Here is a 24,924-nt window from a genome sequence, read left to right as displayed (position 1 = left end):
GGTAGTTGCATGGGACCAAATTGACGGGTGTCACCACATGAAACTTCCCATGAAGACGTGGCCACATAATGTGCGCTGGCACGAACAGAGGCAGACGTTGCGATTTCATCCGAGGTAGACGTTGCGTCGACCCTACCAGTCGAACGTCCGTCAGAGGGAAACTGTAGCTAGCGTATCCGACGTACGCTTCAAATGTAACGAGTACAAGTCAAGTGCACCCACGTGCACCTGCACTGAGGTACAAGTCTGCTTGGACACACGCGCAGAGAATTGGGCACCGGCATAAATTATTTCCTCACATACCGAAAGTTCAGATATGCGGACCTCCACGCACACGATAACCCTATAGAGTTTCTGCAAATTCCATCAAACCATTTTATACGTGGAAAACATTTGTCCGATGAACTAGTTGCAAGTGGTCAGCTGTTGTTCGCCAACTAACACTTGTTTGTGATTCCAGCATCGTGAAAGACGTAACCATCCGTGCAGCCTCATCACCGTGTTACACCGTCAGGAACAAGGTCCAACATCCATCTGGTAATGGTAGGTATCAAGCCTGTACACCATAACTTACACCTTTCATGGCCAGTCGTTGTCCTGACGCAACAAATAACTTCATTGGAGACTAGCGAAAACTCAGTTGTATAAGCCTCTTTGTGGCCTCTGTTCCTTTCGACCTGCACTGTCATCGCCACGTGCGGCCTTGAATGGATAACAACAGATATTTACGTGGCGAAACACTGTCATAATAACCGGAAACCAATCACGCACGAAGCACAGGCTATACGTACACCGTTCCCATGCTTAATTCCTCGAATTTCGTGAGCGATTGTGTAAATGGAGACTGATTTAATGCATTTCGACGACCGAAATTTAGACGCAATTTTTCGAGCTGTTCCCGGGATACTTTGCTGACTTTTGCACTTAGTTTTCGCGGTAATAAGTTTTCGTTGTGTGTGTCTGCGCACCGTTCCGTGGCTACTAGTTGCAATATGTTTACAAGACAGCTGTGAAATTTTTGTGACACAATGACGAGGAAATGAAAATGGCGCGCATTCGATCTTGCGATCATGTTGAGAGCCCTGCTTTTTCATAGTTTTTTACCTGCACATCGTTCGGGATTGGCAAACCAGGGGTCGCTCAGCGAGCGATACACACCTGGGAGGGTGACTGAGCACTCCTCAATGCCACAGTGCAAGCCAGTGTATTATAAAGAGGGGGAAAAAGCCATTAAAGAAACTAACAAATTACACTAGACGTGTTTGAAATTCAAAATTACAGATTAAGATGGCTTCTATGGCTGCACGCAGAGAAACAGATACTCATGGAACGATGCGACAGCACCAGAGAACACGTGTTTCGCCGTGTTTGCGGCTCGTCAGCTCTGGATACCTGCGTATCGTTCGGGATTGGCAAACCAGGGGTCGCTCAGCGTGCTGTCGCATCGTTCCATGAGTATCTGTTTCTCTGCGTGCAGCCATAGAAGCCATCTTAATCTGTAATTTTGAATTTCAAACACGTCTAGTGTCATTTATTTCTTTCTTTAATGGCTTTTTTCCCTCCTTATAATTCACTGGCTTGCACTGTGGCATTGAGGAGTGCTCTGTCACCCTCCCAGGTGTATATCGCTCGCTGAGCGACCCCTGGTTTGCCAATCGCGAACGATGCGCAGGTACCCAGAGCTGACGAGCCGCAAACACGAGGAAACACGTGTCCTCTGGTGCTGTCGCAGCGTTCCATGAGTATCTGTTTCTCTGCGTACAGCCATAGAAGCCATCTTGTCTTAATCTGTAATTTTGAATTTCAAACACGTCTAGTGTCATTTATTTGTTTCTTTGATGCCTTTTTTTCCCTCTTTATATATACATATATATATATAATGTTTCGTACTACCGGAACATCGCACCACTAAATCCCCGCATGTGCGCCTGCCAAAACTCTCCACTCCGATGTTTTCCACTGCCTGATTCAGCCTAGCTTACTTATTTGCTTCGTCTAACTTTCTTCCTCTTGAAAGCTTATCGTACGTGCTTTACATCGAAGCATATAACAGACGACGTGGTGCAAACGCTCTCTAAGGACCTGTTCTCGTGAAAGCCATTTACTTTCTGCGTGAAGGAAACAATGCTAAGGAGACAGAGTGACTTAATGCTGAGACAAGTCGGAAGTTCTCCCGTCGCCATTTGTTACTAGGGTTGCTATCCAGACGGTATTTCGTCGACTTGTCAGGTAATATGCTGGTTCTGCCGGTTGCTGGTCGAAACTACAGTCACTAAATATGGGCACAGAGTATCGCATTCCTTTTCCGCGCCGGAGCCGCCGTTCGGTGTTCGCGATTGGGCCGATCGAGTCACTTGGTTTCTCCTTCCAAGAACTCGCCGTCCATGTTGAGTCACCTCCATGCAAAACCGGTTTCCTGGATTGCGAGCTGGCTCGACTGTGCGTTGTTCTCCACCAGATAAGGGGGGAGATTTGTGGATCTTATCTTCTTGTTTTTACAGACACCGACCACAGTTACGTGTTTTACGGGGCGTTGTTCATCATTTGCGGGAAATGTGCAGTGGTTCAAGCTCCTCAGCTGAACGGTGAGACATTGACAGTTCATTTGGTGGTAGTGATGGAGACGTTGTTGTTACCAAGCTGTTTGTCTGCCTGCTATATACAGGGTGTCCCAGGTAACTGTGAACATATTTTTTAAAAATATATATAACACTTTTTCCAAGATGAAATCAATTGCAATATAGCATATGCTGAAGGGCACTCCCTAGGAGGGCATTAGCAAAATCCAAAGGCAATCTCTTAATTAACTTTCATTAAATAACTTTTTAATTATAAAAGCTACAAAGTTGTCCCAATGAGAACATCTGTTCCTTTCGGTCACCTGATATCGTAGCCGTTTTCAGAACAAAAATCTGTTCGATAGATCGCCCGCAAAAAATTAGTGAAGGAACGCCATTTTTTCTTTATTTTGTTCATTGCGCATCTTCGCAGACGCGTATTTCCTTCATCCCCAACGTGAGAGGGGAAACTAGTACAGTGCCGCCTCATGCGTCGAAGATGAGCTTTAACTTGCGGAAACAAGACAAAAACAAATGTATCGGGTGACTCTATCGGAACTGGCTTTATCTCGGGTTGCATTTTCTGTTTCCTTTTAATCTTTTTCCAGGACGCGAGAGGCGATAGTGTGCTCTTTCTCCCTCTCACATTGTGGGTGAAGGAAAGACGCGTTTTCTAAGAGGCGCAATGAACAAAATAAATAAAAAAATGGCGTTCCTTCACGAATTGTTTGCGGGCGATCTATCGAACGGATTTTTGTTCTGAAAACGGCTACGATATCAGGTGACCGAAAGGAACAGATGTTCTCATTGGGACAACTTTGTAGCTTTTATAATTAAAAAGTTAATTAATGAAGGTTAATTAAGACATTGCCTTTGGACTTTGCTAATGCCCTCCTAGGGAGTGCCCTTCAGCATATGCTATATTGCAATTGATTTCATCTTGGAAAAAGTGTTATATACATTTTTAAGAAATATGTTCACAGTTAGCTGGGACATCCTGTAGTTTATCTCGTGTAAATGTAAGGCAGCTGAGTGAACTACAATAGAATGCAACATTTTCTGTGTCTGGGGAGCAGAGGTGGGCACCCTCACGAGGGCAAATGAGGGTGAGGCGCCCTCACCCTCACATCACCCTCACCTCACGCACATTGAGGTGAGGTGAGGAAAAATTCCTAAAAGGGAAATTGAGGTGAGGTGAGGAAAAATTATCAAGAGAGATTGAGGTGAGGTGAGGTGAAGAAAATGTTTCGAGAGGCAGGTTGAGGTGGGGTGAGGTGAGGAAAATTTTCGAGAAGGAGGTTGAGGTGAGGTGAGGAAATTTTTTTGACAAGGACTTTGAGGTGAGCTGAGTGAGGAAAGATTTCCGAAATTGAGATTGAGGTGAGGTGACGAAAAATTTTTGAGATGGGGACTGAGGAGATGTGGAGCGGCTATTTTCAATTGCGCGATCTCTTAAAAGGGCACCGAGAGCCAGCTTTTTCTATTAGCAATGTAGCAGAAATGTTACTGTGAGCATAGGCTCTCTGCACTAAAATGTGTTCGCTGTAAGCGCGTTAGTTTCAGACTTTTAGTTGAGTCAGGTACATGATAGACGGTCAGATCAGATACACGTACAAGTGAATATAGCTTTTGTGTGCATTATGTATTTAGCTCAGATTTCAACACAATCAAACTAGTCAGTTGAGTCACATACATGATGTGAGACACATGAACAAGTCAGTATAGTTCCGTGTGCTTTGAGTGTTTAGATTTCAACAAAGCCAAACTAGTCAGTCTGTAAGCAGATGTCTTTCACGTATTATTTGGAACGATAGTACATGACAACCAATGATCTTATCAGAGGCTGATGTAAGAAATGGAGGCAACAACACGCGCTTTAAGTGCAATAAGCGCAAATAATGGCATATATTCCGTATTGCCACAAGTTGAAATATTGTGCTCTTAGTGCGGCAATGAAGTTAGGTGAAAAGGCACAAGAGGTCTGTGTCTACATAAAGTAATTTAATTAGTAAGTCAACACATAAGTCACTAGTAATCGGTACAGCACGTCTACCTGATTGTTTCAAAAGAAGGGTCATGAAGAAAAGGTCCCCGAATTCCGGCTACAAATGAATACGTCTGCTATTTAAATAATATTGATCGAGAATATAAAGTCATAACAGACAAACATGCAAAATCTACAAGTAATTCGAAGTATAGCTGCATAGCATCCCGAAAACGACTTCCGCAGCTCCATTATCATTCTCGCTTGAGAGATACTCGATAAAAGCCATTCCTGCCTTGTCTGTATGAAAAAGAACTAAAAATTGCTCGGTTTGTGCAACTTCTCTACCTATGTACCCTACGTCCAATCGTACATGTAGTGGATACTTGTTGCAAGAAGGACGAACCAAGCAAGGCAATGAATCTTAGCTGTGGGTACTTGTAACTTGTTGTCAGGAGTCAACCAACGAAGTAGTAAAAAGCCAACTGCAACGTATACACGCACGCGTACACGGCGCATGTCGCATTTAGAAACAATTCAAGCTTGCGGCCCAGTGTAGTGCCACTCGTGCCACCCAAAACCTTGCAACCCCCCCAAAAATCCAGTTTCGATTCAATAAATCTTCATCTTAACGATGTGGAGATGACAAAAAATAAATAAATAATCATCATAAAGCAGTGTACAGTGCCCATTCCCGAAATGGGTGTCACCCCCCCCCCCCCTTGCCGAAAATCCTAGGAATATCCCAGTATTCTCCCATTGTTGGTCTCAGGTGCGTGAACTGAAGATCATAGAAAACGTTTTAGACGTTTTCATCGTCCAGCATGCCGCGATATACGAGCATACCTTGTGGACATTATGAGCATGATATCGAGAATTATTCCACGAATCATGTCGAAAGTGCGAACAGAAGAAACAATTTACTTAATACATCCACACACCGCCAAGACTGGGAGGTGACTCGGGGTCGAATCCCCGCAGCGGCTGTGCTGCCTGGGATTTTCGCTGGGTCTTCCAGCAGACTTTCCAGACGAATGTCGGCACTGTTACCCCGAAGTCGGCCCAGGACGCATACTAAACCCCACTGTCCCCGACTCCTTCCTTCTCTCCTCTCTCCATCTGTCCACGTCTGTACGTCGCTCCTAGCCACAGGCGCTTCGCGGCGTTAACATGGAATTGAAAAACATCCACACACAGGGGGGACAATTTAGTTCAATTTATTCATCTAAACAATAAGATTTGCAAAGTAATAGTGGCAACTTTCTTACAACGGTATGCGTTGTCCTCACAGGCACTGGGTGTTTCGTGTTTGTGAATAACCTGGAAGCCCCCGTGGACACCTGCTGCGAGTTTGTCTACGACCTCTTCTGCGGACCGAAGAAGATATCAACGTATGACCCTGCTCGCTGTGCTCGTCTCTCTGCTGACAGCTAGGCTAAAATCATATACAGAATGAAACAATTATAATCGATTACAGAAACATTTCAGAGAATTCCAGATGCAATAAAAAACAGCACTAAGGCGTGAGCGGTTAGAACTTGCTGTGTCGTTAATGACAATCTTAGTTACTTATTACTGCATGATACCGGGAACCAGTATTCTTCATTGTGGGAAAGATGGTGTGTCGTATCATGGAGAGGCTACACCGATGCTCGTCTCATCATGGTGCTCCAACGTTCTCTCTTTCGTGGTACATCATTCGTTCAATGTTGACCTTTATTTTTTTTAATATTGATATGAGGGATAGTGATATGATACTGATATGAGGAACGGCAGTTCAGAGAGTGCCGTTTGGCGAGAATGGAACCCATACTTGTCTGATTGACGGTCAAGAGTGCTACCTTTACACTATGCCGACATTATTGTTATTATTATTTTCACGACGACATTCCGGTTAACAAACAACAGCACACCAAAAGCCATTCACAAACGCAGATATGAACAATGATGAACTGGAACTGTACATTGCATGTTATAGTATTTTTTGTATTTTTGTATTTATTTATTTTAATTTCTCCTGAAATGCAGGTCAGGCACAAAAGGGAAGAGTCATGTATACAGGGTGTTTCACCTAAGGTGATAAAAAATTCTGACTGGGGACGTACTCATGGGAGGATTGCGGGACTTTCGGCAATTACCTTCTGGAATGTTTTGCCGCCATTGAGGAAGGCTTTGGACAATTTTTAATTGCGGGAAATTTATTTTTCCAATTAAACTTTGAACCTTGCAAGGCGAGCCTCACTTTTTTTACAGAAACATAAATCCCTCCACGGATAACCGCAGTCCCCCCCAAAAAACTATGCACAGTATCGCAACAGAAATAGTCGAAAAAATAGTGAAAACTCCGGTTTAGCCCGGCTTGCTTGTCGCAAAGAAGCGCACGGGAAATGTGCGTTGGAAAGAGAAAGTGTCCCCGCCTTTATTTGTTTTGCCTTCTTTGTGATAGGACGGTTGTCACCAGCATCAAGGTCAAAGGGGGAGGGGGAAGAAAGGTAAAACAAGAGGCTGGAACACTTCCTCCTTTCACCGCAGCCTCCTTGTGCTCTTCTTTGCGACAATCAAGCAGGCGTGGGTAATGCGGAATTTTTACTAATTTTTCCCGACTATTTCTGTTGTGATACTCTGCGTAGTTTTCGTTGGGACTGTGGTTATCCGTGGAGGACTTCATATTTCTGTAAAAAAAATGAGGTTCGCTTGGCAATTTTCGAAGTTCAATTAAAAAAGTAATTTCCTCAATTAAATATTATTCAAAGCCTTCCTAAATCGTGGAAAAAGTTTCCAGAAGGTGATTGCCGAAAGTCCCACAATCCTCCAGCGAGTACGTCGCGAGTTACAGTTTATTTATTTATTTATTCACATACCTCCAAAGGCCCTTAGAGCGCATTACATGGGGGGTGGCACATAGGGGCTGGTAGGTAAAATACAAATTCAATTGTCAATACACGGCTAAAAAGAGAGGCTAAGGCTAAGAAACAGATAAATGATTAGATACTGCGGTGCGAAATTGATGAGGGTCAGTAAGTTCGACTATGTGATGATGGAGGCTATTCCACAAAATGGCCGTTTGAGGAAAAAATGAGTTCATGGAGCGGAGACGTACGGCACAGTTGTCTTTCTACTTTGTGTGGATGGTCAATAAGTGGAAAAACTGTTCGCGCTGGTGTTATGCCATGTCTACAATGAGAAGTATTGTGATAGAACCTGTGGAATAAGCATAGTCTCGCAATGAACGTACGATGTTGCAGAGATGGAATACCTAATGATGATTTCATGCTTGTGACACTTGATGAATATGAGTAATCAGAAACAATGACCAGGACTACAGCGTTCTGGGTGGATTCGATACGGTGTGTCAGGTATTGTTGCGGGGGATCCCATATTGCTGAGGCATATTCCAGTTTCGGACGAACAAAAGTAGTGTATGCGATATGGCGAACTTCAGGGGAAGCAAGCTTCAAATTACGGCGAAGGAAACCAATGGTACGAGAAGCATTGCTGATAATAGAGGAAACGTGAGCATTCCATGTGAGGTCAGAAGAAATAACGACTCCAAGATATTTGTACTGATTATTAATAGGAATCGCGGAGTCGCATAGGGTGTAGGAATGGTTGAATGTTGCCGTAGTGCGAGAAAAAGGGGTGTAGCAGCATTTAGATATGTTGAACGAAAGAAGCCACTTATCACACCAAGTTTCCAGAGCCTATAGGTCACGTTGTAGAAGATGTTTATCTTGCGATGAGCGAATTGATCTGTAGATGACACAGTCGTTAGCGAACAGGCGTATACTCGATAAGACACAATCAGGGAGGCGTTCTTGGGGGCTGCCACTTCAGCTGCGACGACGAGGTCAAGAATGCGGTCCGATCATGGCTGCTACGCGCCGGTAAGGAATCGCTGCTGGCGTCCAAGCCCTCGTGAAACGCTGGGACAAGTGCATTAGTGCAGAGTTACGTTGAAACATAAAACTAATTTCTCGCCTGTAAGTTCGTTCTGCTTTTGCGAAAAATGAAAAGTCCCGGTTTGACTTGAACACCCCTCGTATATATGATAAGGGCCCTAAGGGCACACTGCATGGCTTATACCCTCCGGAATGTATATCCATACCTGGCTGCAACATTGCTTATTAATGCACGTTACAATACACATTTTGACTTTTGGCCGCGATGAAACGACTACCTTCGGCCGTATTGACACTTTGGCCGTAATGAGACACTTGGGGATTAAAAGATTATCGGCCGTAATGAGACTTCGGCCGTAATGAGATACAATCGCAACAGGAAAGGGTTGCGAAATGTCAAACATACAGGGATACCAACTGCATAAAGTCAAAGAAAAGTAGAAACATACGACACTGAGAAAAAGAACTGCGTTATATGATAGGCTGCAGAGTTAAAATAGAAGCATTACGGTTTCATCAATTACAATCATCAATACAATCATATCAAATACAATCATCCAATACAATAGTCAAGAATTATAACTTCAACGGGACAATGGCCGACAGAAAAGCATCGAGAGTTGAAGCGTTGGTTACATCATAGGACAGTGCACTCCAATTAGCCTCACGCCTTTCGTTTCGACGCCTCAATCACATGACAGAAATAGACAGATCGAAGAAGCGAAAAAATATCACTGTACTCTTTGGCGCACTGCCAAATGCGAACGAAATACGATAGCATTGTAGCCGACGAACGGCGGTCCCAGCGCTGTGACGGTACATGATTTGCGTGCGGCGCACCGACCATAGGTTGTCATGGGCCTCGTGCAAAAACAAGGGTTTTGCCTGCAAATGCGTTCACTCTTTGGTGCGCATTTCTGAACATCTGACGGAGTGTAATGGCGGCACGCTTTGACGCACGACGCTTCCTGGAATTATGGTCGCACGCCGCACCGCATACGTCCCTCATTTTCGGTCACCGCGTCTGCATCTCCCGCGGCAGCATCTCCGCCACAACTGCGATATCTATACTTACGCGAACGCTCCGCAGCACAACGCCTATGCTGTAACTGCGCAGCGTTCGTGTTGCCAGAAGACGTGGAAGACATCACGTGAGACGGGCTGTGCAGACACTGAGCAACCAACGGCATGGCCGAGTGGGTAAAAGCGTCCACTCGTTGGTGGTTGCCGAAGTCGTCGGGATGATTAGGAGGTGGTGGGTTCGAATCCTACCACCGGCTGTGCTCTCTAAGGTCTTCCCTGGGTTTTCCGGCAGACTTTCCAGAAAATGTCGGCACAGTTTCCCTTGAACTCGGCCGAAACCCAAACTGACCTAATCTCACTAAAGTGAGGTGAGCCCCTCCTGGAAGCTACTGCAAAAAAACAAAACCCATACAAACGCCTCCCTGTCCCCCACTCCTTCCTGCTGTGCTTTCGCCACCTGTTCAGGTCTGTACGCCGCTCATACCCATGGTTGCTTCGTGGCGCTAACACGGAATCAAAAAGAAGCACACATTAGCGAGTTTTAGCACCTCGGAAGCGTTCTACGAAACCAATACTACAGTATAAAGGAAGCTGTCAAAAACAAGATCAGCAACGTGATGTCAGCCAGTTCAAAGAAAAAGCAGGTGCTTTGCGTATGATATTTTCGGGACCGTTATCGCAAAGACCACCAAATCTGCTCAATTTCTTCAAATCCTTCCAATCTTTCAAAATTTCCCTACTGAACCGACGCCACGATAAAGAAACAAACGAAGTGGAGCAGTGACACCGAAGCCCCAAAATTGCGTTAAAGAAATGCTACGCATTTAGTATTCGTAAGACATCCGAATCCGCATCTGCATCGCTTATTGCTCTGTCGCGTTTCCTGCAACGGGGGAAGAAGACGACGAAGAAGGTAGAAGACGCATGCGAGGGAAGCAGCGCGAAGTACAAAATATTCAATTTGTTTTGATGCTGAAGTATTTTAGTTATTGTAGTTAGTTAGTTAGTTAATTTAGTTATTTATAAGACATTGTAGACCTTATGCTCGCGTCCAGGTACATAATTGATAAACTTGAGTCTGTACAAAACAAAGCCGCTCGCTTCATCGCAAGGGAATACTCGCCTTACTGCAGCATAACTCAACTAAAACAGGAACTTCATCTCTCTAATCTCGACGCTCGCAGAAAGGTTGCCCGCATGTCATTCTTTCACAAGCTTGTCTACTCACCTACTACATCCCATCGTACACTGTACTGTTCCACACCAGGCCGTCAAACCCTGCGTCACACTCAATCATGTAAAGTTTTTGCTCCACCTGTTTTTGCTCCATTAACAGATTCCTACGTTCACCGCACCAACGCATGATCACGTTGTGGAATAGCTTACCGTGCGATATCACGTGCACCCGGGACGCAAACGATTTCACACGAAAATGTAACATGTACTTAGCTCCTCCTTAAAATAATTGGTCCTTCATAAGTGATGTGCGAATTCCGTGTTAGCGCCGCGAAGCAACTGTGACATAAGTGATGTATTTCTACCCATGTTGTACTGTTCATCAAAGTGTCTCTCTCTTTTGTTTATTTTGTAAGTATTGTACCCCGCATCTTTTGTAATGCCCTGCACCAGGGCCTTTAAGGTTAAATAAAATGAAATGAAATGAAATATGGACTATATTTAGGACATCAGAGGCCAGCGCCTGTCGCTCCTTCAAACTTGGGCTCAGGAAGTACCCCTTCGCTAGAGTGTTTTCTTTACTTCATTTTTATTTTATTGGTGCGAATTGTGCGTGGCAGGTTGTACTATGCGACGAGGAATTATCCGTTCATATTTACATGTTTCCATATTTGGCAATTGTAGAGTCACTAAATAAGCTACGCTTATTTAGCGTATTGAAGCGTTATTGAAGCGTAGCTTATTTAGTGACTCTAGTACAAGCTTCCTAAACAAGGGCGCGCCCACACACATGCACAGACGGTGATCTCAGTTGTCTCGTGACGTAAACTTATTTAGTGACTCTAGGTAATTGAAATGCATCTGGCAGAGAGGATGATCCACATAGGAGGAAGACGACGAATTTGCTCCGCAAGATGTGGCTCACATTACATGAGCTAACTATGAGCTAACCGTCAGCTAACTGACGAGTTTGATGAAGAGCAAATCACAGGGAATGTATAATGGTGAAATAAACTAATGAAGAAGCCGTACAGCAAATTTTTAGGGCTGAAAAAAAAAAAAAAAAAGAATGGGGCGGGCTCAGTCGTGTCTGAGCCGTGCGCTCTGGCAGTCGAATTTGCCTCCGCCGTTAGTCTTCTTCGGCGCCCCCGCAGCTCTTTCCATCGCTCGGTGCTTTTTGGATTCCTCTCGAGCCAGATTCCCAAGAATTAGGGACAAAACGTAAAGCGTGCTTCACCTAATACACGCGTGTGTTGGATGAAACCTACCCCTACACAGCCCGTAGGCGCGATACATTTTGAACGCTTTTTCTTGAATAACTTAATTTTTCTTATATAAATTGCAATGCTCTCTGGGGTATCTGGAATATGTTATAAAAAAGGAATATTTTCACGAAGTTTGCACAGTCTACGCATAATTTCCTTGGTTCCACGGACGCTCAATGGGAAAATGAGTGGAAACGCGCGAGCTCAGGGAGCCGACAATTTTCTACCTAGAAAAGAATACTCTGGTAGAGTGATGCAACTATACCTCTAGTATTTATAACCCGGAAAGTATTTTGATAAACGTAAGTGATTACGAGTTAGGAGGCATGAAAGTTGCTCGCCTTGCCCACGGGAGTAAAAATTTGGGCAAGCGCGCCGGCACGAGAAACTGACAGTTTTCCACCTAGAAACCAATAATTTGGTAGCATGATGCAACTATGCCTCTTGTATTTAACACCTGGAGAGCATTTTGGTAAGCGAAAGCGTTCATGAGTTAAGGGGCATGAAAGTTGGTGTCCTCGTCTACCGCGCAAGCGCAGGGAACCAACAGTTTTCTACCTAGAAAAGAATAATTTAGTATAATGATGCAGGTATAGCCCTAGTATTTATATCCCGGAGAGCATTTTGATAAACGTAAGCAATTACGGGTTACGAGGCATGGAAGTTGCTTCCTTGCCCACAGGAGTAAAAATTTGGGCAAGCGCCCCGGCACGAGGAACCGACAGTTTCCAACCTAGAAACGAATAATTTGGTAGAAATGATGCAACTATGCCTCTAGTATTTAAAGCCTGGAGAGCATTTTGAGAAGTGGAAGTGTTAACCAGTTAAGAAGAATCAAAATTGGTAGCCTTGCCCTCAGCGAGTAGAAATTGTGGTAACCTTGCCTTACAATTCATGTGAACCATGGAAGTGCGAACGTGAACCAGACAGAGAAAAATATGGCGGTTTTGTTGGAGTGTTTGCTACAGGAAATGCATGAGGTGAGAATCTGCTTGGCTTCTGCCGTTTTTAAACAAAATGATACCGTATGAAAAATATATCGATAAAATTTCAGGCAAACGACTATCAGCATGCGAAGTGTGAAGCCGAAGAAACGTCATCTTCTGCATGTATTTTTGACGCGATCGAAACGTTGCTCAGTCAAACCTGCAAATTCTCTGACATGGTAACAAAACACTAGATTGCAGTAGCAGAGAGTAGAGTGTGATATTGATAGATAAGCATAATACTTTTACTGATTTCGGAAGTATATAACGATACTTCACAATGGTGCCACATAGTTTTGCCACTTTGCCGCAGGTGATATCCACGTTAGTATCTCAAAATAAATTGGTTCAGAACAACACCTAAGGCTTTAAAGGGACCGAAAAGCGAAAAATAACCCCCATATTTTCGCCCACTGTCGTGCACAACATCGTTGTTTGATAAGACACAGAAAGCATTACTTCTCAATTCGGCATATTCTTTACGTATAAAAATGTTGAAGGTTGCCGGAACATGGACGGTGCTGCCAGCGAACGGCGAAAAAGAGCAACTTGGGTTTCGGGTCCAGGGCTCCCAGGGATTGGTCAACCCTTACCACGTGGGAGTTAATTTTGTAGAGAACAAAGTTGACGCACATAATCTTACAGCTAAACGCCATTTTAAAAATGACGCTCACTTCCATAGCTTTTACGTTAATAAAGCATTCAGCTACTTCGCCGCTACGATCCGGCGCGCCATCTGCAAGGTCATCTGTGTTATCGCGTTTATTGTTTACGTCGTGGGTGGTCATGTTGGTCGCGCGAAGCAGAAAGTGAATGACATGTTCGTGGCTCTTATGTCAATTATTCGAGAGACCTACATATGCCTAGTGTAGTTTTGGTGTTGGGGGATGCGAAAATCATGTTCGTTCACCATCGGCGGCGGGCGTTTTCTATCACAAGATTCAACAGGAGAGTGCGCGAAAACGAATGTGGTTCGAAACACTCGGTTATTAGATGTAGCAGTCGTGTCGTGTGTGCTGAGCTCATTTTGCTGCCGATGACTACGAATATGCCGTAGAAGGCGAATTGCGAAGACGTAACGAAGCACACTGATGCTCAGTACCCAGTGATTTTGGTTCACCTAGGTCACGAGTTTAACACAACGTCTTAGGTACGTACAGACGTCATACATGTATAAATTTAACTTCCATTCTTAATTCCATTTAACTTATGTTATCCTACTTGTCCCGTACTCAACATTGTCAATATCAACAAATTTAATTTTAGGGGCCTTCCAGTGTTGAAGTTGCGCAAGACTGCTTCGTGTGTGTGATCTAGGCACTCAAGTTGACATGACAGATATAGCTGAAAGCAGGTATGCAAAGTCCACAGATGGAAGCACTAGATTTGTTACGTGTTGCAGACTTTGTGACATTTTTTGGAGTCTTTGGACAGGTGCAGAACATTAGTATGACGTCGACAATAGGAGACGAAACCGATGAGTACTACTAGCGTGTTTGAAGGGTACAAAAATACTTCCTGTTGAGGTGTAGTTATGACTTTATGACTAAGGAACGCTAATTAATTTTCTACAGATGCATCCCCTACACTTGAATGCCCAATGAAACAGCGAACGTTCATTGTCTTTGAAGCCCCACTGCTGGAATTCTTCAATGTGTGTCAGAGCTGTAGTGAGCCATGCAAGGTTACCACATCATATTGGTCCTAAATTTGGAGAGTCCCCCTATCTCGGACGCAACTGTCATTTCTCTCTTCCGATCCTACCTTCTCAGAGATTAGTGTGGTTCACCATACACTGCGTGGACACTGCCTTTCTCTACTCATGCTTTCGGTTTCTTGTTCTGTTGAATAAATCTTCACTTGAGTTTGCAGCCATCACGATGTCTACTCTGTCATCTATATTGATGCGCTATAACGGTATAGCACATCAACATCCCAACAACCTACCAACAACTACCAAACAACCTTGCCTAGTCCTACTTTTGGATGGAAACTACACGATGTGGTAACATCCATATATATGCCTTCATTGTACACTTCTTTTGTCTCACTTAGCATGCCTGAAGAAATGTTCTCATCTTCATCAAGATGACAGGTCATTGTTTGATCTGCAGCATTATTGTTCCTGTTATCTTTTCACCAACAGAGAATACAAAAGTGAACAAATGGTAAAATATAACTAGTTTGTTAAATTCAAAAGCAAAAGACAAAACTGTTTATACGTCTCTTGTTTATTTTGTTGCAGGTTTTACAACTCTATCACGTACGTCAAAACATCATGGGGCAGGAAGTCCTACTCTGTTTCCTAAATCTCTGGACAATGAAAAAGAAAGATATAGTTTGTGTTGTGACAGAATGTTGCTTCTGCTTTTATATTATATTTCAATTAAATGTTACGATGCATTTGTAGTGTACACTGAAGCCAGTTTCAATTTGCAGGGCTGTCAAAAGCACTTTACAAAAGTACATCTCAATTACAATAGCAGAGAACTTATGCAATAAATTATTTAGCCATTTTTGAATACTCTGCACACCAATGGTGCATGGTTAACTTTGAACCCAGATCAAGGGTTAATAATAATTGAAGTCAGCCCTCAAGTCCTTCTTTACAAATGTTAGTTGGTGACGTGAAAATGAATCAGTTAATTAACTCTGTTTTGCTAAACAGAGTACTTGTAAGTGTTAAATCCAATCTTGGTTCAAATATTAATTGACATTTGGAAACGTGGTCACTAAGTATACTAAAACGCAGTTCAGCTGAATGACACTAATGAAAATTATCTTACTTACTCTTCAGATATACGATTGAGACAGAGTATAACCTACAAATACATCTATGCCCACAGGTTACTTAACCCTCCAGGAACAAACTAGTAATTAGAATATGCTGTGACAGCAAAGAAAAAGCAATGAGAAAAACTTGCAGCAAGCACGAAATGAAAATATGCTGACATCAACATTTCTACAAGTCTGCCCACTGATGGGAAAGCATTCCTAATTGCATGCATGGCGCAGATCGAGATCCAGTGGAGTACTTTCTATTGTATTTTCTCGGAGCACCCCATATACTTCTTGTGAATGGAAGACAGGTGGTATAACGGAATTCCCTTCAGAAATAAGGGTTTTCCGTTCAGTTTGCCGTTCAAGTAGCGCGTAAAGACCACACGGCGCTGCCTTGATGTTGCCATACTCTTCGATTTCTCGGATGTATGCAAAAGACACTTGCAGTACTTCGGTGTCAAGGCACAGTATTTCGAAATATTCGTTAGTTCTGATGCAATTCTCTGTCTGCCTTCCACGCGCATTCTCTACCTCTCGGCAGCAAAAACCGTAGTATCCATCCGTAGTATCCGGCGGTTTGCATTTCACACATGAACACCTGCACGACGAAAAAACAGCGCTTGTTTCGGCTTACACAAGTGCTTCTCCCTGATACATGGAAATTTCACAAAGCAGTCCATGTTCACGGCACGGTGAGCTACTGCTGAGGACGAATGTGACTCCGACTAATCTCTGGACGAGGAATCTTCTGCTACGAAGAACACACTTTCCACCACGCTAACGCACGAACAACAGTTCTGTGTGAGCGACAGTTCTCGAATGCGGAATTCCAGCGCACTCATGTTTAAGAGGCTCGACATTCTCCACGCAGAAAGTGGTCACAAATGCCCACTGCCATTTTCGTTTTCGCCGGATTAGCGCCCGGAAGTGCGCGTGTTACATGCGTCCTCGACATGTTGCGCAGGGTCATGCAATTGTTGACAGACTGCTCGGTTTCCTACTAGGTCCCTGGACATGGAATTATGGAAAATTCGATTACAGAAAAACTACAGCGATTTCAGCGGAGTTCTTTGGTATTTCAACTTTTGAAGGTTCAAGCTTTTCGCTGAACATAAAGTTTCGATAGGTTTATATTCACTTTTCGGTCCCTTTAACGAAATTGCCAGGTTCAATACGCTGACTTTATAACACGCCATCCACAGGACAGGATACAGGTTTATTTTTTGCTCTGTACAGTACTGCGTTTGACTTTTCACTATTGCATATAACTGTTTGCAGTAAAGAGATCCAGCATTGAGCAAATCCTCTACGTAACCCTTGTGGGATCGCACACAACATTGGAAAAGCCGTATGATGATAACAGTTGGTTGAAATTCCTGGGATGATCTACTTTTACTATTGAATCGCCACCTATGTACATTGCATATTTAGGAAATGACACAAACGTGAGGAACGCTTGAAAGTGTTGGAGGACAGTAACGAAATCACCAGTTGGCGGGTGCCGGTTGTAAGGAATGTACCGGTTAAATGTAGCGGTTGACAGATTTTGTCCTCCGCAGGTACGGAAAATTTGGTTGGCTCGAGTGTGGGAAAGGAAGGTCATTGAAGAAACCAAAATAACAAGAAAATGAGCGTTTTTGGCCAGCCCATCTTGAAAGGCGCTCTCGGTGCGTTATCGCTATATCTGCATTACTCGCCACGTCCGCCGCCCGCCAGCCTGGAAAGAGAACATTCTCGTGACGTGATCTGCGGCTGAAAGTATTTCTGCCGAGGCGTGATTCGTCCCTTATAAATACTACTGGACTGTGCATCGGATGTATCATGCGGGCTTGTTGTATTCAGTAGTATATACTTATGCTGGAAAATGTAACGTGATCCAAATTTAAATTGCACCAGCGTCCAGCCAGTTTATATAATCCTGATAGAAAACAAACAAAAAGCGGTTTGGTAATGCGACCCCTTCGTTCAATTGCAGCATACTTTTCAATTGATCTCTAATGTTTATTGTAGATTTCCAAAGGTTTTAGACACCCTTAAGTACATGCAGATGTTTCTGCAGCAACGCGCGCTCGGTAGAGGAAATGTGGGCACACGTCTAGCCTTGCTCTGCACCACCTTCTTCCCTTTCTTCTTCCTCGCACGGTGAACCACAGAGGGAGATTGGCCACTATGTAAGGCTCATGTGTCGCTGTGAAATACCATATATTTTCTGTGTTCCATATGTTACATGGGTTTTTCCTGGGTTTCCTCAGAGGCTTTCAGTCGTATTTTAAAAGCGATAAAAATCCCCGTGCCGGGAAACAAACAAAAAGACGGTACAACACGCAGCACAGACTGACGAACAAGATTTTATTGACAGACCTGGGGCCGGATTCACAAAAGCATCTTACAATAAAATTTCTCGCAAGTCTGTCGTAAGGAAAAGTTACGACAAATAGCGGATTCACGAAGCGCGCGCGTCGTAAACTTCTTGCAAGTTACAACGAAATCCTAAGAGAGCCACCGAGCAGTCTTACGAGCAAAGATGGCGGCGTACCTAGCAGCCGTGGAGATTGAGTCAAGGAGGACTTTGAACCGTGAACGCGTTTTCAAGACAAGGACAGTGCTGGAAAGCATACGGGATAGCCATCTCCTACGATACTACCGTCTCCCACGCGCTTCAGTACAGAGCCTGTGCAACATACTGGCTCGAGCCTTACGGCGTCCAACAGCACGGTGCCATGCGATACCAGTAAATGTGCAAGTGCTTGCGGCGCTTCGCTTCTACGCCAGCGGGAGTTTCCAGTCAGTCGTCGGGGATGTGGCGTTTGTCAGCCAGAGCAGCACATCCCGTATAGTTAATGGGGTGACGAAAGCGATCGTCGAACTGGCCAACGAGCAAATAAGGTTCCCACGAACATCGCCTGAAGTCCTCAAAACAACTTTAGGTAATTTTCGAAGCTCTTGTTCAGTAACGATATGCTTGATAGGCACAGCTACACGACATGCGCACTTCATTTTTGCGAAGGATGTAAATTATTGCAAAAAGTTGTCTCTCTCTAATATGTTTGAACGACCCACAAGCATCACAGCACACGCATGATCGTACAGAAATATATTACTTCTAACATCACCTTCGCCCATTTCTAATGTGACCTTCTATTGATGTCCCCAGGGTTCCTCAACATTGCCGGGTTTCCAAAGGTTCTTGGGTGCATCGATTGTACACACGTGTGCGTCAAACCTCCTAAGCGTGAGCTCCGTGCAGCCTATCGCAACAGGAAGGGCCTCTATTCAGTGAATGTGCAAGCAGTATGCAATGCAGATTGCGAAATTACACAACTCACTGCTAGGTGGCCAGGAAGCAGCCACGACAGCTTTATTTGGTCTATGTGCAACTTGCACGACGAGTTTAAGGAAGGCAGAATGCCTGAAGGATGGCTTCTAGGTAAGCGCATTCCAGTAGCTATCGCATTAAATGATTATGCTTATTCTTACTACTAGGTGACTCAGGTTACCCTGCACAGCCATGGCTGCTGACACCTTTCCAGGCACCGTCAACTACCGCAGAAGAGAAGTACAATAAGGCTCATCGCTCAACCCGACAAGTTATTGAGCGTACCTTTGGCTTGCTGAAAAGCAGGTTTCGCTGTCTTGACAAGTCGGGAGGGTGCCTTCTATACCCTCTGAAGTCATGCTGCAGCATCACTGTGGCCTGCAGTGTCCTGCATAACTACTGCATCCGCCACAATATTATCTTGATTGACCCTGTTGGTAAGTTTTAACATACAACGTAACTTTTGTGCAAGCAACACAGTGCTGATGCTTTGATCCCTTCACAGAAGCAGCATCCTTTGGCTGTGTGTGTAAAAGTGTAGCATAATGATACCTTTACATACAGCACTGTGTGTGCCATACTCCTTCCAGAGATACAAGAAGAAGAGCCACAGGAGTCGGGAGTGCGAGACATGCCTTCCGGGGTTTCAGTACGAGACTGCCTGGTGGCACGGGTCTTCACATAGCTCAAGAAATGTTCAACAACTGCAAGAGTGTCCCATCGTACAGTGAACTCTATTTTTGCAGCATTCCCGCCCCACTGGCTGGAGGTACTTCCAGGATGTGGCACAGCAGATAAAGACTTTGAAACTTTTCCGTCGATTATAAATGGAGCCTGAAGTTTTGAGAATTTAACCCGTTTCTTCCTTGAATTGAACATTGCCTCTCTAGGGTGCAACTTGGTCGTTACCCAGCAAATTGCCCTTAATGAACTGCCTGTAGGAATGCACACTAGCTAGTTTAGCAACAAATGCAATCATATCACCATTTGTACCAAGCCAGTACAGTTCATGTGAGTAGTAGGGCCTCATTTCTCCTCGAATTTAGCATACTGGAAGTTCTTCCACCTCAATTCGCATGAAGTTAGAGTACATGTTCATTTCCCCAATTTTTGTCCTCCAAATCTGAAAAAAAAAGCATTTCCTGAAAACTTCAGGCTCTAGTTATAAATGATATGAAGTCTCTCGTGCACTAATTCCTGTGGACATTCTTCTCACCAACTGACATCATCTAACCTAATGAGATGCCGAAATGTTGCTAGACTAACTTATTCACCCTCCCTTTGCAATGCTGTCCCCTCTTGGTTTGTGCAGTCACGCGATTATACACATGCTAAAAGAAGTGACTTCAAGTAAGTGGATGGTAGCTTTATACATGGCTGGACTGTACAGAATATATACAGCTTGTACGAAGTACTACTTCTCCCAATGTTGCAGCAACAGTTTCAAGGTGCAGGGCAGCAGTGGGTCTCACTAGTGGGGGCACCCTGGACAGGCAGTGGCTGACAGTGTCGGTCATTGCACTCTTATCAGATGGCATCCCGGCATGTAGGAGGGAAAGATGCATAGGGAGCAGGGGAGGTATGTTTCTTTGCTTGTGGCTTTTGGTAATCGATGTGTGCCTTATCCAATCTCACATGAAGGATATCTTTGAATCAGACGTTAAAAGACCAGTAACAAATATAGCTTTCAATTTTATGTAGCAATATTACCTACCACTTTAATCCCATGTTAGCATCAATTACTTGCAAAGATCGGTTACGGAAAGCCACTAGCAAAGAAACTTGCTGCTCTCTATGTGTTTTTCCTTCCTCCATGCTGGGATACCATCTGCCAAGAGTGGAATACCCAACACTCCCGGCCATTACTTGTCCTAAGTGCCCCCACTGGGGTGGCCCTACTCCTGTTCCGCTACTAAAACTGTGTTAGTGTTTGCTGTGTGAGTAGTAGTACACATTTACAATGTAACATTTTCATCTATGTTTCTGTTGTTTACTTGGGCAGCTCCTGCAGGAAGCGTCTTTACACCATATTTGTACTCTTGGATGGCTAAAATCCTGCCCAATATGTCGACTAGTGCTGCAAGGTGTCCCTCAATCTTTCGCTGGGTTTGTGCAATATCCTCTGCGCTGCTGACCCTCGACGTGGAACGGGAAGCACCTGAACAAAAAAAAATGAAAATCCTATATAATGCAATAAGAGAAGATATGGATCATGTTGGTGCGAAAAATTTCAGTGTGCCGAGCTTCCAACTTCGAATATCACAGTTCAGTTAATGATGATGTTGGCATCCTATGTATAATAATTTTTGCTAGGATGGCATTTTCGAAAGCATCTGTGATATGTGTGCGAAATAAATTCCGTTCCTGCTAATGGTCTCCTCCCTGCCTCGGCATCGAATACATCTCAGTATTACACCAACCAGACAGTGTGACGTGCAGGCATACTATGTAATTATGCTAACCTCTGTGATGTGCAGCCAAAGGCGTAGCAGTGTCTGTTTGGTGCACCCTTGCCTCTTCCTCAGGTGCTGCATATACACACATCACACAAATGGTTGGTGGGTACAGTGCAGACTTTAGATTACATACCTTCAACGGGCTCAGACAAAACTGATGCAGTAGTAGAAGAGGTGGAGCCTGCAAAAAGGACACGTGGGGTGTAGAGAATGTACGACGAATGCGTGTATGAGCGGTCACTCACAAGCCGCATAGGCACGTCACTTACCCCTGCGCTGCATGCCGTCGTAGTCGAGTACGACGTTAGCTAAAGCACACAGTACAGAAAAACCATGTTAGGTAGTGAAAAGTCCATCTAACAAACGCAACTTACGTCCTCCTACCCCAATGTCGAAGCTGCCGTCGATGCCGGCAACTGTGCTGGTGTCCAAAGTGCCAACCACTCGTTCCTCAAGTGGTGTAAGGGGCGGCACGTCGGCGGCACCACCTCCAGTCCTTCCGAGACTGCGAATAACGCTTGCCCCTGTTTAACAAAGCACGAGTTGTAAACCGAAACTATTGCATATTCAAAAGCATGCCTCACCGACGTACCTCCGCAAGCTGTACACATCACTGTCGCTATACGTATATACGGTCAACGAATGAATCCTTACCTTTTTTCTTGTTGGCGCTTTTGTAGTCCGTCCACTTTTTTTTAACCTCTGCCGTCGTCCGTTTGATTCCTGACACAGCGAAGACGCTCTCGGTTATCCCTTCCCATCAGTGGCGTATCTAGAGCTACCTGCGCCCATGGCAACATGCTTAACATGATGTCCCTGGGGATGCGTTTTCGTGTGGTCCGCACTAGGTTTCACACTACAACCTGTCTAATGGCGGGTGCTTTAGATCATTTATGAATGTGCTAGGTTGAGTGCCCGACCTGGCACATTCACACCCGACCGCATAATGGCGCCCCTGTTCACCTGGCGCCCATGGCACCTGTCCACACCTGCCACACCCTAGATACGCCACTGCTTCCCATGCCTTGCTCTTCGCAAGGGATCCTTGTGGGCCATTACCAGTGGCATCGATGATAGTTTTGTTCACTTGATACCCTGCTACCAGGGCTTCAATTTCCCGTTCACTAAAATTCGGCCGCCGAGCGCGTTTCGCAGGAGGTCCCGCTGTCCCCGTATTCCCATTATCGGCACCGTCCATCATGACAACTAACGTAAGTTAGCTTTACAACAAAGCACGTGAGGGAGACGGGCTCTCATTGGTAGAATAAGTCAAGTTGCTATAGCAATAGCATACTCTCGGACACCGCCGTTCTTGTGTCGCTGTTGAATGTGACCGGAAACCACCCACTCGCCTACTTGCGTGATTGAATGCTTCTCTCTCCACAACGTTCGCGCTGTGAACCCACTTTACGACTTTCTCTTACGCGCTTCGTAAACAGCGACATCGTAACGAATCTTACGCTCGTCTTTGTGAATCCGGCCCCTGCTTCTTAAATAACCTGAGCCAGCAACGCCTGCTTCTGCAAGGTTACCCTTTTTCACCCTCAAGCCTGTGTATAGTGTCTTTATCTTTTCGAAAGCACGGCTTATAAAGAGGCCCTCCTGTTACCAACTTTGATAAATTCCTCTACTGGATCAGTTAGCAGCACAATTTTGCTCGTCAGTCTCCGCTGTGTGTTGTGTGGTCTTTTTCTTTGTTTCCCGGCACGGGTTTTTTTATCGCTTTTAAAGTATGAACTACCGAACAGCCCAATTTTTAACCATTGTCAGACACATGCCGGCAGAGTTCCCTTAGAAGTCGGTCAAGGACGCACATTCCTTCCGTGCGTTAGTCGTGACGTTGCCCACCTCAGTGAGGCCGATAACGGCGAGCCCTTTCACCATCACCACCACCACCACCGTTCCATTTTGTATTCCTCAACTTCATGGTCGCTACACGTGATCGATGTCCTTTGCTAAATGCAGAGGCAGCTGTAGTAGATTGGGTCACCTTTATGTATTAGACATGTTTCCTCCCCTATATTCACACATTGCATTCACGACAGCAATCGTGTTATTATTGCTCACTCAGAATCGCCAGTCACATACTTTACAGTCTAAGAACTGTTACTCCGCGGTGTTCCTAACATGGGTTGGTGTGAATTAGTATCGATATTGTAAGAAGTGTACAATAACGACGAGACAAAAAAAAAACACTTAGATCGGGAGACATTCACGGTAACGGCTCCGAATGTATGATAAGCCAATCGCAGTGTCGAACAGGTTCCGTGTTACGCCGCGAAAGAACTGTGTCTATAAGCGGCGTACAGACGGGGACAGATGGAGAGAGTACAGCAGGAAGAAGTGGGGGACAGGGGGTAGTATGCGTCCTGGGCCGACTTCGGGGCGAATTGTGCCGACATTCGTCCGGAAAGTTTTCGGACAACCCCGGAAATACGTCAGACACCACAGCATGTGATAGGATTCGAATCCATCACCTCCCAGTCTTGAGAACGACCCGCGCCCGTGAGAATCAATCGACTGCTGTGCGCGATACGTTTCTGCTACGCTCATATTTCGTGCGTGAAAACGCTATCCCATCACGATCAAAAACTCTCTTTTTTTTTCCTGGTCTTAGACTGCTCCTTTAATATAATCTCTTGGAAAAAGTTGCCGTGCTGAAAGTACAGCTCCTTGGAACAGTTGGCCTTCCGAAATGAATTCACTTCACGTAGGAGGAGGTCATGTGATTTCAAAACAGCTCCTTTCCTTTAAGAAGAAGAAGAAAAAACCGTCAGGTGCTCCTCAAATCCAACATCACCGAAGTATGCAAACGCGACTGGCCAGAAGAAATACTGCGGTTGTAGTCATGGGCGTTCCCAGGGTCTTTCCAAGAGGGGCAAAGCGTTTCTAGGGGAGGGGCAGGGTGTTCAACCAATGGACACTAGATAATAGAATGACGACACAGGAAACCTCTGATATGCAAGTCATTATGGAATGCGCACAAAACACACGGATGAAGGAAGAAGAGGAACAGCACACGCGCAACTCACAACTCAGTTCAACGTGACCAATGAAACCAAACAGTAGCACACACACACCCGGAACGCCACGGCGCCACCTACACAAGTCACAAGTCTTCTTCCTTCGTCCGTGTCTTTTGTGCGCATTCCATAATGACTTAAGTATACCAACTAGCCCAACGTCTTTTGTTGTTGCTCTGATATGCAGCGCTTAGTTGTCTCGCGATGTAAACGCCTAATTATTATTATTAGCATATTATATGCAACGGTTCTGGCCACTGGAGTTTCCAACCCGCTCCAAGAGTACAAAGGAGCTAAACACTTTCATGACGGTGACGGACATACGCCAGAGCAGCTCACACTGCTTGCAGCAACTTAAAAGCACCTAACTTTACACAAGAGCCATCCCTTCCTATCAAACATTGTGTTTTTTACTTGACCTTCCGCAATTCCGTTGTCATTAGGGGAACCAGCGACA

General features: G+C 44.7%; 2 protein-coding genes and 1 pseudogene across 4 annotated transcripts in view; 2 read left to right on the top strand and 1 right to left on the bottom strand.

Moving 5' to 3' along the window:
• LOC135400539 (uncharacterized) overlaps positions 1–6,069 on the top strand; it is a 28,467-nt gene extending 22,398 nt beyond the window's left edge. For all 3 annotated transcript variants that reach the window (XR_010424619.1, XM_064632374.1, XM_064632379.1), the window contains exons 2-4: positions 461–543; positions 2,502–2,585; positions 5,834–6,069. Coding sequence is in view for 2 of the 3 variants with exons in the window: in XM_064632374.1 (XP_064488444.1) it covers positions 461–543; positions 2,502–2,585; positions 5,834–5,976 (310 nt within the window). In the remaining variant the exon portion in view is untranslated. The remainder of the gene's footprint in view (positions 1–460; positions 544–2,501; positions 2,586–5,833) is intronic.
• Positions 6,070–18,196: 12,127 nt separating this feature from the next.
• Positions 18,197–19,673, top strand: LOC135368657 (putative nuclease HARBI1; annotated as a pseudogene).
• Positions 19,674–20,943: 1,270 nt separating this feature from the next.
• LOC135368579 (uncharacterized) lies at positions 20,944–22,642 on the bottom strand. The gene is made up of 7 exons (XM_064601999.1): positions 22,504–22,642; positions 22,099–22,197; positions 21,819–21,968; positions 21,714–21,752; positions 21,578–21,625; positions 21,451–21,516; positions 20,944–21,146 (listed from the first exon to the last, which is right to left on the bottom strand). The coding sequence occupies exons 1-7, from the start codon at positions 22,640–22,642 to the stop codon at positions 20,944–20,946; spliced, it is 744 nt and encodes a 247-aa protein (XP_064458069.1).
• Positions 22,643–24,924: the final 2,282 nt, after the last annotated feature.

The sequence above is a fragment of the Ornithodoros turicata genome, chromosome 1, assembly GCF_037126465.1.
Source record: "Ornithodoros turicata isolate Travis chromosome 1, ASM3712646v1, whole genome shotgun sequence".
Classification (NCBI taxonomy): domain Eukaryota; kingdom Metazoa; phylum Arthropoda; class Arachnida; order Ixodida; family Argasidae; genus Ornithodoros; species Ornithodoros turicata.
This window is presented reverse-complemented; position numbering and strand designations above follow the sequence as displayed.